Genomic DNA, 14848 nt, shown 5'->3' with positions numbered 1-14848 from the left:
GATGTTTGATCTAGAACTGATTGGCATCCAAACAAAACAAATGACTTTTAAACAAGCTTAAGGATATGGACATCAAGTATCAAAGTATAAAAGTAATATTTTTACAATACAAAAAAACAAAAATTTATCTTATTCAATTTTTAACATTTAATTTATATAAAAAATATCGTTGCTAGTCTGTATGTACCCTTAAAAAATATTTTCAAAAACATGTGCAGTAGGTACTAATAAAAGACAAATCTGGAAATTTTAAAATTAGAAAAAAAAATCAATACAAAAATAAAAAATATATATAAGTGGCCACGAAGAAAAGATGGAAAGAAAGTCTTGTCAATTTTTTAACTAATAATAAGACAATTCTAGTTTCTATCAATTGGGGAGGCACCTAATGAATAGAATTTTCTTATCCAAGGATAATTAACCTCTATAGTACAGAGTGGTAAATAATTGAGAATGAAATACCCGCCTACATACCACGACAATTAATGTGTGAAACTCTTTGCATAATGTTGTGTATTTAATGTGTTTTTTTTCCAGGAAAAAAAGCCCAAAATTATGCAAAAAGTTTCCCGCATCAAATTTTAATTTAATTTCATTTGAAATTAGTGTAATGAAATCTACATACACTAAAATACACTCAACTGGGTATGGAAGAAGAAGTAGTTTTTTGATGGCTGAGCAATCAAATAAGGATCTTTTTTTTGTCCCAGTTTTTTAAAGTTTTCTGTATAACCAGTCTCGTAAAAGGCATTTTTAGAGTACAAGAATGGTTTCAACTAAACCCAGCTGGCACACAACGTTGTTTTAACGTTCATCTAACGTTATATGGACGTTGTGAACGTTAGATAAACGTTGAAACAACGTTGTGTGCCAGCTGGGAATATCCTTTTATCAGTGGTCAATGCAAAGTTTTTTTATCTTAGACGAAAATTGAGTTAAAACAACAAATTATGCAAGATTCTTTAAATTTTGCAGAATTTTGTTGAATTCGGTGACAGAAAAAACACTCCTGTCTCACAGGCCCGGTTGAAGTTTTTCCCTCAGTGGGGATAAAAATTCTTATAGAAATTCTATTGTTTCAACATTAAAAAATCAAGTGGGGATGGTTTTGGAATGCAATTTTTAATCGTTGAATTTTGAATGGGGATAAAATCAAAGTCAATTTCCCAGTGGGGCTGAAATTCCAGGGTATTTTCCCAGCGGGTCTGTGACACAGGGGTGTGAAAAGTCTTTTTTACACTTCGATGAAACAGAAGAAACTTTGTACACTGTATTATTAAGCAAAAAGGTAAGTAAAACTGAGCAGAGAGAACTAGATAGCACAATCATCTAGTCGGTGTACTTTTCTCAAGCTAAATGTCAATTCTGATATTCTAATAAAATATATATAAAAAAAATGCAAAACAAAAAAAGGAAGAAAAATTGAAACTTCCAGAACATCCCGAATAGCACAAAAAGTTTTTGCCAGAAAAAAAGGACGGATACCTCTTAATGTTGTTGGAAGAAAGTTACCCTCCTGATCCAGTGTTTTAAGAGAATCTGTGATATGGGTATCAAGTGGCTGCAGGTGGATCGTTTGGTCTTGCTGGCTCCTTACTTTCCTCGCCTTCTTCGTAAAATGATGTTGGCTGCCAAAGAATGAAATCAAAGTTAATAGAGTGTATAACATTTTATCAGACACAAACGAAAATGCGCCCATATTACTATTCTAAACCCTTTCGACCCTTCACTTTCAAAATTTATGTGTTTAATTACTGAAAAATGCTCTTAAACATGTAAAGGCTATTGCGATTGGCAATTAAAAATAAATTAATAGGTCGATTTTTAACGTTTTTTAACACTTTCAGAAAGCAACTTTTTTATTCAATTGAGTATAACTTTTGATCTAATGAATCGAATTTAATAAATGTTCCATCAAAATTTAAGTTTATCTTTCTTCTTTCCAATGAAATAGGAATGGTTCTTATAAAATCTTTAGATTTCGAGACATTAATTTTGAAGAGAGTAGTAGGTAGTTACGCCAAAAACAGTTTCCTTCCCTTACCTGTTGCATATCTCCGTTTTCCTCCTCTCCGTCACTCTCTTCGGCCGATGAGCCACTCTCTGCTAATTTCTCTGCTTCGTTTCTTGATAAAGAGTTCTTGGAATCTATTGAATGCCAAAGATTGAATAAAAAGAATGATGGTAAGAACAGAAAATGCTAAAGAAAGGTTCACACCATACTTTAGGCGTTCAAACTTTCGCGAGCATAAACTTTCGCGAATAGCCCTTCCAAGACTTTTACTGGCGCGAAAAGGGCCAAAATTCGCGAAAATCGGAAAGTTTCTGTTTGCGAATGTTTGTACGCCTAAAGTATTACATTTTTGATGTTCCAGACCGAAAATCTTCAGAAAAGCGAATGGTACTCGTATTACAAAACAAATCAAATTGTTTGAATTCCACAAGAAATGGGAAATTAACACAAAACAATGAAATACCGGCTCGAATTTTGCCTTCCGTTGATTTATTGAACGGTTCGTCCGGTTTGACTGCACCAGAGGACATTTTATCATAACATTGGTCGCAAACGCGTACTGGTTTAGATGAGATGTGTGGGATGAGGAACCGCTTGGATGAGCAATTCCCACAGACTACCGATCCGCAACGTCTGCAATGATGCTGAAAAAAAGTAGCAAAAATAATTTAGTAACTAAATTTGCAGGCGCATTTTGCGGAAATTATTTTCGCGGTCGACACCAAGTTTTTGAGAATTTTTTAGTAAAAATTGCATTTCGCGGAACTAATTTTCGCGGTAGACACCAAAAAACGCAAAAATTAGTTCCCGCGAAAAATAGTTCCCAATAAACACACATTTATAGAAAATAAGCAGAAAATAATGAAAGGAACAAACTGATATTATCCCTAATCGGCGATCCAAAAAATATCTGCAATCTGATTGGTTTAAAAAGAGTACAATATATCTTGTATTTTACATGTAAAAATATAAATTGACGAAAAGATGTTGTTGCATTGTAGCGGTAGCAGCAATCTAACGTCACTTTGCTACAAAAGTGCCCTGCGCTTTTTTCCAACACAAAAGTGCATTTTTTGGGTCACCGATAAACCAGTTATCAGACATTAGACTAGTAAACTAGTCGGTTATTACTTATAACCTTATAATAAAACTGTCAATCAAATAATATAAACAGTTTTAACAGTTTTTGTATTATCATATATAACACCCATATTACTATATGAAATGAATTATAAGCGACTGCAGTGTATTTAGTAATCGATTATCATAAAATATCTGCATTTGTTAAGGAAAATCACTTGTCTACATTTCTTGTATTCGTCAAGAAATTAAAATCACTTTGAAAAAATATAACATCTTAAAATGTCAGTGAAGGTTCAAACTAAGACTCGATAATAACACTCATTTTCGATAGTCTGCTGCCTGAGACTGGGCTTTTGAAATAAAAATCCTACGAGAGATGCTCAAAGGAAAAGGTCTCTTAACCTTCTCAGCAAAAATGATCATTAATCTGAAAAACTGCCACAGGTATTCACCCAAAGAACAAGTGTGCCAAATTTCAGATCAACAAGACTTCAAGGCAGACACGTACAGAAAGACACACCAATATTCTCAGATTCTACTCTAGCTTGACCTGAAGTCAGAATAGCCAAATCTGCTGACCGTGGATCTCGTAACACATTTTAAGGAATGTCAAAAATCGAGATTTTTCAGGGACAGCTCGAAAAAACGGTACGGCGAAGTGTAATGTACCAATATTAATTTTATGGACATTCCATATATTGGTACACCGTTACCTATTATCTATCTATCTCACCTTACGAACAATGGTAGTGAATTTCGTTTTCTGACAAAGCATGCAGACATTTGCACTTTGATCTGGAACCCAGACGGCTGCTTCCTCGCCTGATGGTTTCTTACCAGCTAGAAAATAAATACGCTCTCTAATTTGGGCTTCAAGGGGAATTGGATTTTCATCGAATAAGAGAGCTTATCGAGTAAAGGAGCGTCGTTTATGAGAGTTTCTTGTTGACGGGGACTTTAAATTTCATCGAATAAGGGAGCCTATCGAATAGTAGAACGTCGAATTAGAGAGCGTCAACTGTAGAATATTTAAGATTACATTTTATACTTGCTTTCAGAGTAACAAATTCATGAAAAGATGACTGTAATCGGATGTTCTTAGCTTTGAGTTTTAAGCCTAAAAATGTTCTTAACATGTTCTTAACATTTCGGCCATCGGAGCCTTATGTTCTTATATAGTTTGTTCTTATAAATAAACTTTACGTAAATCTTACTCTTTTTCAGAAGATCATTGATACATTTGTTGATATGTGCCATCCATTCAGCTTTTTCTGTGGGCGTCGCTGCGTATACAGCAAATGATTTACTGGGACTAATGATTTGCCATCCATTTTTGAAGTCTGATACCGAAAGAAAATAATTTTGACGAACAAAATAGTTAGGCTTAGTTGCTAACTTTTTTTTGGTGTTTGTGCCTCATTGTTCTTACTCTCGGGTACCTAATAGCCGTCACCCCCCGCTAATTAATTTTTCGAAAATTTTCCACCCAGGACATTCTTATTCCAACCCCGCTTATTAATTTTTGGGAAAATGTTTTTGAAAGTTCCCTTTTTTGTCTTAATTCTGCTGTATTAACCTCCTTTTCAAACATTTTCCACCCAGGACATTTTTATTCCAACCCCCCCGCTTATTAAATTTTGAGATTTTTTCCAACCCCCCTGCTTATTCCACCCCCCCCCCCCCGGCTATTAGGTACCCGAGAGTATGATACGAGTGAAATAATACACGCTGGATGGTAATAAACAAATGGAAGTTATTACAGCTATTCATTTTCCAATACTTCGAAAACAAAAAAAATGACCCTCTCCCTCTTTTAGTCGAACTTTTATGGGACATAGAAAGAACATTTTCAACTCTTGAAAAGGTTCAAATAAGGGATAGTATTCTTAAAGAATGGGCTCTTCCAGAAAATGTCTGTACATGGGGGGGGGAGTGGAGGATAATTATTGTCAGCGAAAAATCATCAAAATTTGCCTTGTCCAGGGGGTAAATTTGCTCTGTCCGGGGGTAATTTGGGTTGTCCGGGGGTCAACTGATGCTTGTCCGGGGGGTAAATCACTGAAAATTGTTACATCCTCCACCCGCCATAATCAAATTCTAGAAAAGCCCAATCTCTAAAGCATCATTTCAGCGCGAATTAGACAAAAAAAATCGAAAAATGGAATCAGAATAAGAAATGGTCGAGTCTTTTTAACTTTAACTTTGTCTCCTTTCAAAACAAAAGTTTCATAAAAATTTGCCTTTTCAACAAAATTTCAAGACCAAGAAAATCATTTGAAATTGTAAAAAAAAAAAAACAGGATTAAATTGAATAAAAAAACAATCTTACTTCCGTCATCTTCCAGTGTTATGATTTTGACTTCTTGAAGTGGAATAATGTGTTGATTGGCATACTGGTGAAAGAAAAAAACATTTTTCAAAAAATTTATAAGTAATTTGACTTGCATACCTTAAGAGAAGAAATTTTCGCGGAATTTAATTTCGAGGTTTTTTGACAAATCCGCGAAATTTAATTCCGCGAAACACAAATTTTATAGAATTTTTTTTAGATTTTTTATAAAATCACCTCTAAAATTGGTCTTTTTAGGGCAAAAAAGCTATATTGTAAACAAAAAATTCTCCCAACCGCGAAATTAAGTTCCGTGAAAATTTCTTCCCTAAAGGTATGCAAGTCAAATTACTTATAAATTTTTTGTTAATTAGTTAATTCTTTGTGCATTAACAGTAGTAGAAAGCATTTTCATATTGGGAGGCTGAAATTTAGTTAGAATTTGAAAAATTGGGCCTCTACATTGCCGGTAAAGATCAAAAATAAATGAATGGCTAAAAATATAAGCGAAAACGTTAAAATTATTGGGGAGCTAAGCTTCTTAGTCTTAATTCTTTATCACAAACAAGAAATAAGGCGTTGTTTTAGTTATCCTTTTAACTATATTTTCTTTTAAAATAAGTTGAATCAGTTAAATGCATCCAAATAGTTCCTCTCTGGATCGAAAACCTCATCATCGTCATCATCATCGGTATCCTCATCTGATTCACAGGGTCGGTAACCATGGAGCTGCCGGTCCTCCTCTGACATTTCAAGATAAGCGGCGACGTTACTTTATTTTACGGGTTGACCTGTCGACATTAATGGGTCGATATCTTGAAAAAGATCTAATTCTGGTAAGGTATCATAGCCTTTATCGATTGCTTCTCTTATTCCAGCGGCTTTCCACGTAAAAATCTTACAACACGCTAACAGTTATCAGTCAGCTCCAAGATGTTCCCTGTGCCAGGTGAATTTTTTTATTATTATCGCCGTTATTAGACGCCTTATCTTGGGGAAAAATTGATTTGTCAACACGATGACGTGAACCCTTTCGATGTTTTTGCTATCAAAACCTTCTCTAGAAAATGGTCAAATTTACGGACATTTACCAATGGAGATATCACGTGCAACAAAATTTCTGATAGACAGAGGTGCTCGAGTGCTCGTAGAAGTATCAGCAACTCATTATCGTCTTTCTCTGCTTGTTCAAGATGGCCTTGAAATCCCTTGTAAATTATCGGTTAAATTAGCCATTGCAACGGTCAAAAACAACACGCTGATTGATAGATATAAACAAATGATTCTATATGAATAACTCTATGAAGAACCTACAGAGGAAGTTATCATAGGCTCACTCCTTTTAGATGATTTGCGGATTTCAGTGAAGTGGCGGATAGCGAAACAAATACTTCTAACGCAACCAGGCCCCAAAATAGAAAAAGAAAACCTGACAAAGTCAACGAAAAAAACAGCAAAAAGTCGAATCAAGAAAATGACCCACCCAGCAGTAGCAGAAATGACATCAGAAAATTTTTCAACGTTTTGCCAAATGAAGAAAAAAGAAGAGAAGTGTAATAAGAATTCGAAAAAATTCAACATTATTGTGATTGACTAGTAATCATTATTATTGCTTGTAACTATTACTGATGATTCTATTTGTGTAAAATAAAATACACTGAAGCCAGCCATTAATTATCCGGTTTTATTATTTATTGTTTTTATGTTAAAAAAGCGGGATTTTTTATCTATTTCGGAAAAAAACGGGGGAAAACGGGAACAAACCAGATTTTTTTATACATTTTAATTTCGCGGTCGAGCTCCAAAATAGTTTTTTGCGCCATTTTTATTTCGTGGTTTTTCGGCCTCGACCGCGAAACCGCGAAATTTTCGTGCCGCGAAATTTTCATGTAATTGTAATAAAGTAATAGAAATAGAATACACTTGTCACGGCCATTTTATGACCATACAGGGGGTGGACAAACATTTCCAGGGGGTGATCCGAGAATAATTTCCAGGGGATCTAAAGTTATTCTCGAGTTTCCATGGGGTGAGCAACTGATTTTAGTTCGTCCACCCTCACTTTAAGAGATGAAAAGAATTTTTTCCAAGGGTTCTTTTGCAAATCTTGCCATTTTCCATGGGGTATCTACACTTTTCCAAGAAATTTGTTTACACTTGAAAAGGTTTGTTCACCCCCCTGTATAGAAATTTTATGGAACAGCTCAATTGCTCGTGTGGTAAAAATAATCAAAACACGTAATAAATACGATAGAGATATGTTGAACGGTGAAAAAGAATGCGGCTATTATATTTTGATTTTCCCCGACATGTTTCGTCCGTTCTTTGGATACATAATATCAATATTATTTTTTGATTATTCTTCAACTAAATGAATTCAAGGAGCCAAGTATTCATTATTGGATGTATTTTAATTTTCATTTGTCTCATAAAATACTAATCAGAAAAATAAAATCAAAACAAAGTTTTTTTGTGTGACTCTTTTAACTTAAGCTTTCATTTTATTTATCGATTTTTGTGAAAATCATGTTAATATTACTGTTAAATAGTTTTATTTTGTTTTCCAAACATTCTTTGGGAATGGACCCCCATTTACCTTTTCTACCGTTCAAACACCTGCATACAAACACTGCTATTGATGGTCCCCAACCATGGTTTGATGGAGAAGTCTTTTCAAAAGATCATTGCTTTCACAAATGTATTAAACATTTATTTCACTGATTGCGAATATGTTCAATACAAAGAACTAACAGTTTCAACATGGATTTGCAAATTGTATGGAGTGATATCAGATCTTTCCAATTATTTGGTCTCATCGGAAGGAGACAAATGTTGGCTTACGCAGTCCATAAGTAAGTAAGTAAGTAAATCATTTATTTGTTAACGAAAGCGAGACTAGCGACCACACTCATAGACATAATGCTAAACTAATGAGGTGGCCGCACGATATAATTACAACAACAAGTGAAAAAAATACTAAGTTTATAAAACGATCATACTAGGGTAATAAAGTGAAATAATTTTCGTTTTTTAATTTCGTTTTTAATAAAAACAGAAAAAAAAAACAGATTTAAAAAAGAAGAGAATCAAAAGAATAAAAAGAAAAAGAAAAGAAAAGAAAAGAAAAGAAAATGTTAAAATTTAAAATCAAACTCGAAAAAAAAAAAAAAAAAAAAAAAAAAAATGTACGACGAGAGGAAATATAATTTGCTCAAATCTTTAAGACGATCCAATGCTAGTGTAGACAAATCATCGAGAGAAACGAAATTTTGAAGTTCATTCCAAACCAAGATGGATAGGTATAGAATTGAATAGTTACCATAAGTCACTGTTTTTACTTCGGGTATTTTTAGAAGTCCAGACTTACAACGAATTACTTCATGACGGTCAGTATGAAAACATAGACTGTGAGATTGGTTGGCACGTGGACACAATCAATCAGACGTCTAATGGATCTACCACAATCGTTACAAATTCAAAGTTTTTTGTGAAATGATGCCACGAGCGGATACTGCATGGACATACATCCAAAATCGATTTGACGGTTCAGTCGATTTCAATCGAAATTGGAAAGATTATAAAAATGGTTTTGGAAATATTGACGGTGAACATTGGTTAGGTCTTGAAAATATACACAAATTAACTCATGGACGACCCATGGATATCAGACTAGACGCTGTTGATTTTGAAGGTTCGAAGAAGTGGGTAACTTTTAAGAATTTCTCCATCGAGAATGAAGCCAACTATTACAGATTAATGTAATTGCTGGTTCCCCACACAATGGGTATCATCATGACGATTGGAGGCTTAATATGAATGGCATGGAATTTTCTACACCAGATGTTGATAGAGATACTTACGTGGAAGGAAATTGTGCTGAAGATTATTCATCCGGATGGTGGCACGGGAATTGTTTTAGGATGAATTTCAATGGTGTTTATCGAAATACTCCGACACCTCCAGGTATGAGACAAGGTATTGTTTGGAAGTCTTGGAAGACGGAGAATGTATTATTAAAAGAAGCTTCAATAATGATCCGTAGACCCCGTTGACATTATTGGATCTGCATAGGACTTGACTATACAGTCGATGACATTTGCATTTTTGTCTCTATTATTAGCGACCGAAGTTACCAACAGTGGTAGAGCATCCAGCTACGGTTCGCAAGGTTGTGGGTTCAACCCCCCAACCGGGTCATACCAAAGATATTCCCAAAATGGTACTTGCTCGATGTTCAGCAATTAAGCAATTAAGAGAAGGATCAAGATTAAAGGGAAGCAATCCAGGGAGAAAGAGCCCTCCCCTACCTTCGGGTAATTAGCTATCGAAAAAGGAGCCTTCAGGTCGCCTCCGACTGCGGTCGCAGACTTTTACTTTGTCTCTCATGAAGAGAAGGAAAAATCAGGAATCCAATTCACTTCTCTGTGGAATATCTGGGATAACAAAAGCTTCTGTTGGTTTTAGTTTCACGCCCTTACCTATCTCCTTCACATACTTATAAAAACGATTCAAAACACAGCCAAATTTCTACAGACCAGTCCGTTTTCTACATGAAATAGTGAATTAGCTGACAACTAATTAATCAAATCGACAAACATTTGGCCAGTGTTTCAATAATATCGAACTTTGATAAACTTTAGGTCAATATAACACCTCCCTGTTCAAATTTCAATTATCTTGATAAAATATTCTTCTATTTATAAGTTCTGTAAAAATTCCCTTGGGCATTTTTATGATTATAAATTTTATCTTAAATTCTATCATATTGCCGGGTGGTCTAAAATGTTTTTTGCACATTTTGAAAAGTGAATTTTGACTTTGAAAAGCTATAACTTAAAACTACTCAACCAAATTTAAAATATATACCTCGAAATTTAAGTTAGACTATGCTCTTTCTGATAAAAGTACTTTCAAGGTCATTCAAGAATTTATTCGGTCTCAAGAAGCTAACAAACGTCCGAAATTATTTTTTGGACCAAGCGGTATTGTAAAATAGGGGTAAAAAAGGTTTATTTTATTGAACCCGAAATTAATGTTAAATCAGGGGGGGGGTCGGTAGTAAAATCTGAAACATAATGACGTTTACTACGGTGGTGGTGTGACGAGAAATTGAAAAAAAAATTTACTAACCAGGGTAGTTAAATACTAAAATGGGTGGTATCTATGTGTTAAATGTTGAAAAAATTTTACTAACTGGGTAGTTAAAACTGGTAAAATGAGCAAATTTTAGCTATTTTTGTAATTCTTTTAATTTTTTGGATGACTTTTCTGAAAAAATCTGAAAATGACTTTAATTCTAAGGGCAAAACATTAATTTTTGTGAAAAATGAAAAATGTGTCACAGAAAATAATCATTTTTAGCTTTTTTGGTGGTCTCCATGACAAATTGTCCCAAAAACTTTTACTACCAGGGTAGTAAAATACCTCTTCCAAGAGTCTGGTGGTGTGTAAAAATTCGTAAAAATCCTTTTACTACTCATATATAGTTTATTTTATTGAACCCGAAATTATTGTTAAATAAATTTTTAAGAGTTTGTTCGTAGATTTTTTTGAACATTTACACCTGACAATCGCGGAACTGTAAAACAGTTTGTAACTTAAGAAAATAAAATTTTGAGATGGACACCTCCCTTGTCTGATACTGATAAATTGCGAAATTGTAATAATAAAATTACTTGTATAATTTTATCAAGAAAGTAGTAATTCTAAATCTAATACTTCTGTGACTAACCCCTAAGGATAGGTTGGGTTGACAAAATACTGTAACATTTTTTTCGTTTCTATTTTTCATGACGTTCTAATTTGTTATTATTTCTAATTTTATTATAATAATCCATATTTATTGTTGATTTTTAACTTAAAATTAATTATTAAAGTAAAGTAATAAAGTAAATTAATTATTTACATAGTGGGCACCCCCCCCTGGATTCTGGAGGGGGGTTGAGGATTTTCAGATTTTTAAAAATAGGTGGGGGTTGGGTTGATGAGAAATTTCAGGTGGGGGTAACCCTATGTAGGTGGGGGTAACATTTTTCAGGTGGGGGTTGTCAAGTTTTCTGTATTTAACTTCGTTTGACTTTGTACTTTTTGGTCTTTTTCAATTTTCCACATACTATACTAGATAAAAATATAAACAAATGACTGTCATAAGTTCTGAAGGTTAAAAAGAGTTCATTTTTTCTCCAGTCTTTTCCTTTCCAGTTTGTAGTCCTCAGGACTTTTAACTGGGATCTTTAGTGTTCCTAAAAGGAACAAGACCTCCAAATTCGAAGGTGTGATTCGATTGCGCCGTTTTGCGCATATGAGTTGGAGTATGGTGTAGCCCCTTTCTACCGGCGAGGTGTTGGCAAAAGGTGGGGGTTGGGCTGATATGAGATTTCAGATGGGGGTAACCCTATGTAGGTGGGGGTGAGCTTTTTCAGGTGGGGGTTGGAGGGGTGTTGCCCACTATGTATTTATTTACTATTTGTGCTACTTTTATCAATCACCCTCGCGAGCCAGGGCCGATAAACGATTCTGCGACTTAAAGAGGCCAGTACCGTATAATTGGAGGAATCGTTTAGGGCCCTGGTACTTTAGAAGAGAAAATATCAAGAATCTTGATATTTTTCGACCTTTGGACTCTGGCAGCTTGAGTGTGGGCAATATGTTGCGAAGACAAGTACAGCCGAGCTGCGAGCACACTTACTAAAGTAATTTATATCAAAATGCTGTAAATAGTTCTTCTCCGTATGACCATTTGGTATGGGAAAAGAAAATAATGTTGATTTGGACATTTGGAAGGAAGGGAAATGCAAGTAGAAAATGACTGTGTTTGTTGTTTGGAATAGAGAATATGGCTTTCTTCTGTCTTTTAATGGTTTTTTACTGGCTCAAAATAAATTAGTAGCCTTGCAATAAGTCTCAACTTCCAATTACTGTTTTTTAAATTTGGCTCTCTGATATGGATATTTTTTTGTGGTAAAGTTTTAGGGTTGGTGCAGAAAACTGCTGTGAACTGGTCTTAAACAGTTAAAGCTATAAATTAACTGGCTTTAAACACACTCAGTAAATCTAAAGAAATTTCAACCTTGAAATTATTGCTTTCTTTCTCACTTTTAGACTATGTGAAAAATAAATAAAACATTTTCAACAGCTCTAATGCTTTGCTGCTGACTCTGCTGATGCTGTTCATCCAAAAAGTAGCCGATAGAATTTCTATATCCAGCCTCAAGAACGTAAACTCCACTTGTCCACCCATATCATGTCACCACAGCTGGGAACGATGAACGACAGTGACAGTAGCAGTAGGATGAATTCAATCAGATCATTGTACAACAACATAATGTTTTTTTTGTGTGTAAAAACATGAAAAGTATCATGTCCTAAACATCATCATTGTATCTTGCTTTTGTGACTAATTGGCTGATTGGAATAAGCATGAGCTATAAAAACTCTGAGAGATTGCACTTTGTTAAGCCCTGGTTTTCCAGGATGCTAAATAACTAAATGCATTGCTCAGTCATCAGTGTCAGTTGAAGTTAATTTTAAACATTTGGCCACTGTTATGATGATGTTTAACTGGTTTAAATAATAAGGAAGAAAAGATTGATGGACACTTTATGGACTGTGTAACAATTAAGAGTGAAAATGCTTGATCTTTGTTACTTTCACTTCACTGAAAAACAATTACAGTATTTAACGAAAAGGGACAATTGGAGATAAAATGGTGAAATCAGCAAGAGGCAAAAATTGCGAAAAAATAAGAATTTGGGGAATACAATTACTTTGGAGAGAACTTATTTTGGCAAGGAGCTAAATAAAATAGGATTTTTTATAAATGTGGTTTTGAAGAGAAATCCAATTTTTAATTTTGGCAAAAACTAATTTGGGCAAATAACACAGTACTGTATATAAAGTGGTTCTTTTATGCTAAAAAATTAGTGTTTCAAATAGAACTTTGTTGTTACTTAGGGACCGTCCATATAGTACGTACCCATTAAAATGTCAAAAATTGAGTATATATATACCCCTCCCCCTATAGGCAAGCAGATGCAAATAGCTATCCCCCCTGGTGAGTACGTACTTTTTTCATTCACACCCCCCCCCCCACTGGCTGAAAAAAAATCAAATTCAAAAGGCTTGGGTCTTCCCCTTTTCCTATGAGAGAGAAACAGCTGATATTTTGTAAGGAACAAGCGAATAATAATTCTCTTTTTATTCTCTTTCAACCAATTTTACAAGCAAAAAAAGGGCTGTGAATTTTTTTTTCCGCATACTTACTTTTTCCTTTCGAAACCCCTCCCCTTCCCCTTCCCCTCTGTACGCAAGCATATGCTTTTGAGAAGACATCCCCTCTCCCCCTTAAGTGTGTACGTACTATGTGGACGGCCGCCCCTTAGGAAAATCACTGGAAATTTTAATTCTGGCAAGAACTTAATAGGGGCCCTTATTATTGTGAGGCAGGGTGAGGAAGCAATTCTTTCAATTTTGGCGATAACTAATTTTGGTGAATTTTGTTCTGTTACTATATCATCATTCATTAAGAATTTATTTATTTATTTAGAGAACACATTGAATTATGTAAAATACCCATTTGAAATTTTATGAAAATTTTAATGCTAGCTATGAATCATTGTATAGAGTTTGGAATAAATTCTAATTAATAAGATTTTTCTGACTAGTAAAATGAATTTGATATTCTTGTGTGAATCTTTATACGTGCCATTTTAAAGATTTTTCTTGTTAATCTTTAAACGATTTTCAACTCAGGGTTTTGATAATAGAAGCATGGCGTAATAAGTTTTTTAGAGATTTGGCAGATGATCAAAAGAAATCTGCAGGAATACATTTTACATGAAACTTTAATAAACTTGGAACATTTTGTTTTATTCAATTAACAAAAGAAGTTAGAAATATTTACTGGTCCTATGAAAAATGTTCATGGGAAAAGAAAATAATATTAGATTTTGTTGAATTTCAATATTAAAAAGAGGTCGATTGTAATCAAGGACTACCTTAATTTAAAGGAATAAATTATGACGGAAATAAAATTTGGCGGATTTACCAGGAATTCTGCCATACGTCAAATTAAATTCCCGCCAAATTTAATTTATCTCGTGTATTCTCCAAATTTGTGCTATTTCAGGCCTTAAAAACAGGTTTTTGCTTATTTGGTAACAATTTTTGGCCAAAAATTTCCTTCAACAACCAAATTAAATTCTTGCCTAATTTCTTTTTTCTAGCAATCCGCCAAATTAAATTCCTCTGAAAAAACTTTTTCAACCACCCGCCAAATTAAGTTCCTGCCAAAATTTCATCCTTCAAGGTATTATTATCAATTTTGTCAAGTCTCGAGAACAGTGAAGGTAAAGTACAATAATTCCAAATTTTATTTTTGCCTTATGGTTATGGTTCCTAATTTTTGATTGAAAAAAGTTCCA

The 14848-nt window shown here is 34.1% G+C and overlaps 2 protein-coding genes across 2 annotated transcripts in view; one reads left to right on the top strand and one right to left on the bottom strand.

Annotated features, from left to right (window-relative positions):
* Positions 1 to 899: 899 nt before the first annotated feature.
* LOC136813149 (pleckstrin homology domain-containing family F member 2-like) overlaps positions 900 to 14848 on the bottom strand; it is a 28105-nt gene continuing 14156 nt past the window's right edge. Inside the window, exons 5-10 of the mRNA XM_067069679.1 lie at positions 5427 to 5490; positions 4312 to 4437; positions 3831 to 3937; positions 2478 to 2658; positions 2045 to 2148; positions 900 to 1628 (exon numbers count right to left, since the gene is read on the bottom strand). Coding sequence (XP_066925780.1) covers positions 1554 to 1628; positions 2045 to 2148; positions 2478 to 2658; positions 3831 to 3937; positions 4312 to 4437; positions 5427 to 5490 — 657 coding nt within the window. The 3' untranslated portion in view covers positions 900 to 1553. The remainder of the gene's footprint in view (positions 1629 to 2044; positions 2149 to 2477; positions 2659 to 3830; positions 3938 to 4311; positions 4438 to 5426; positions 5491 to 14848) is intronic.
* LOC136812945 (fibrinogen-like protein 1) lies at positions 8842 to 9478 on the top strand. The gene is made up of 2 exons (XM_067069453.1): positions 8842 to 9184; positions 9217 to 9478. Exons 1-2 carry the CDS (start codon positions 8919 to 8921, stop codon positions 9476 to 9478), a joined length of 528 nt encoding a protein of 175 aa, XP_066925554.1. The 5' UTR covers positions 8842 to 8918.

Source organism: Clytia hemisphaerica, unplaced genomic scaffold, assembly GCF_902728285.1.
Source record: "Clytia hemisphaerica strain Z4C2 unplaced genomic scaffold, Clytia hemisphaerica genome assembly, whole genome shotgun sequence".
Lineage (NCBI taxonomy): Eukaryota > Metazoa > Cnidaria > Hydrozoa > Leptothecata > Clytiidae > Clytia > Clytia hemisphaerica.
The sequence above is the reverse complement of the archived record's forward strand: the minus strand, read 5'-3'. Positions and strand labels throughout refer to the sequence as shown.

Excerpts from the sequence above, each read along its gene's own strand:
- LOC136812945 (XM_067069453.1), top strand. The coding sequence starts at position 8,919 with ATGATGCCACGAGCGGATACTGCATGGACATACATCCAAAATCGATTT. Across the intron at positions 9,185-9,216 it reads GCCAACTATTACAGATTAAT|TCATGACGATTGGAGGCTTA; the intron begins GTAATTGCTGGT and ends CAATGGGTATCA.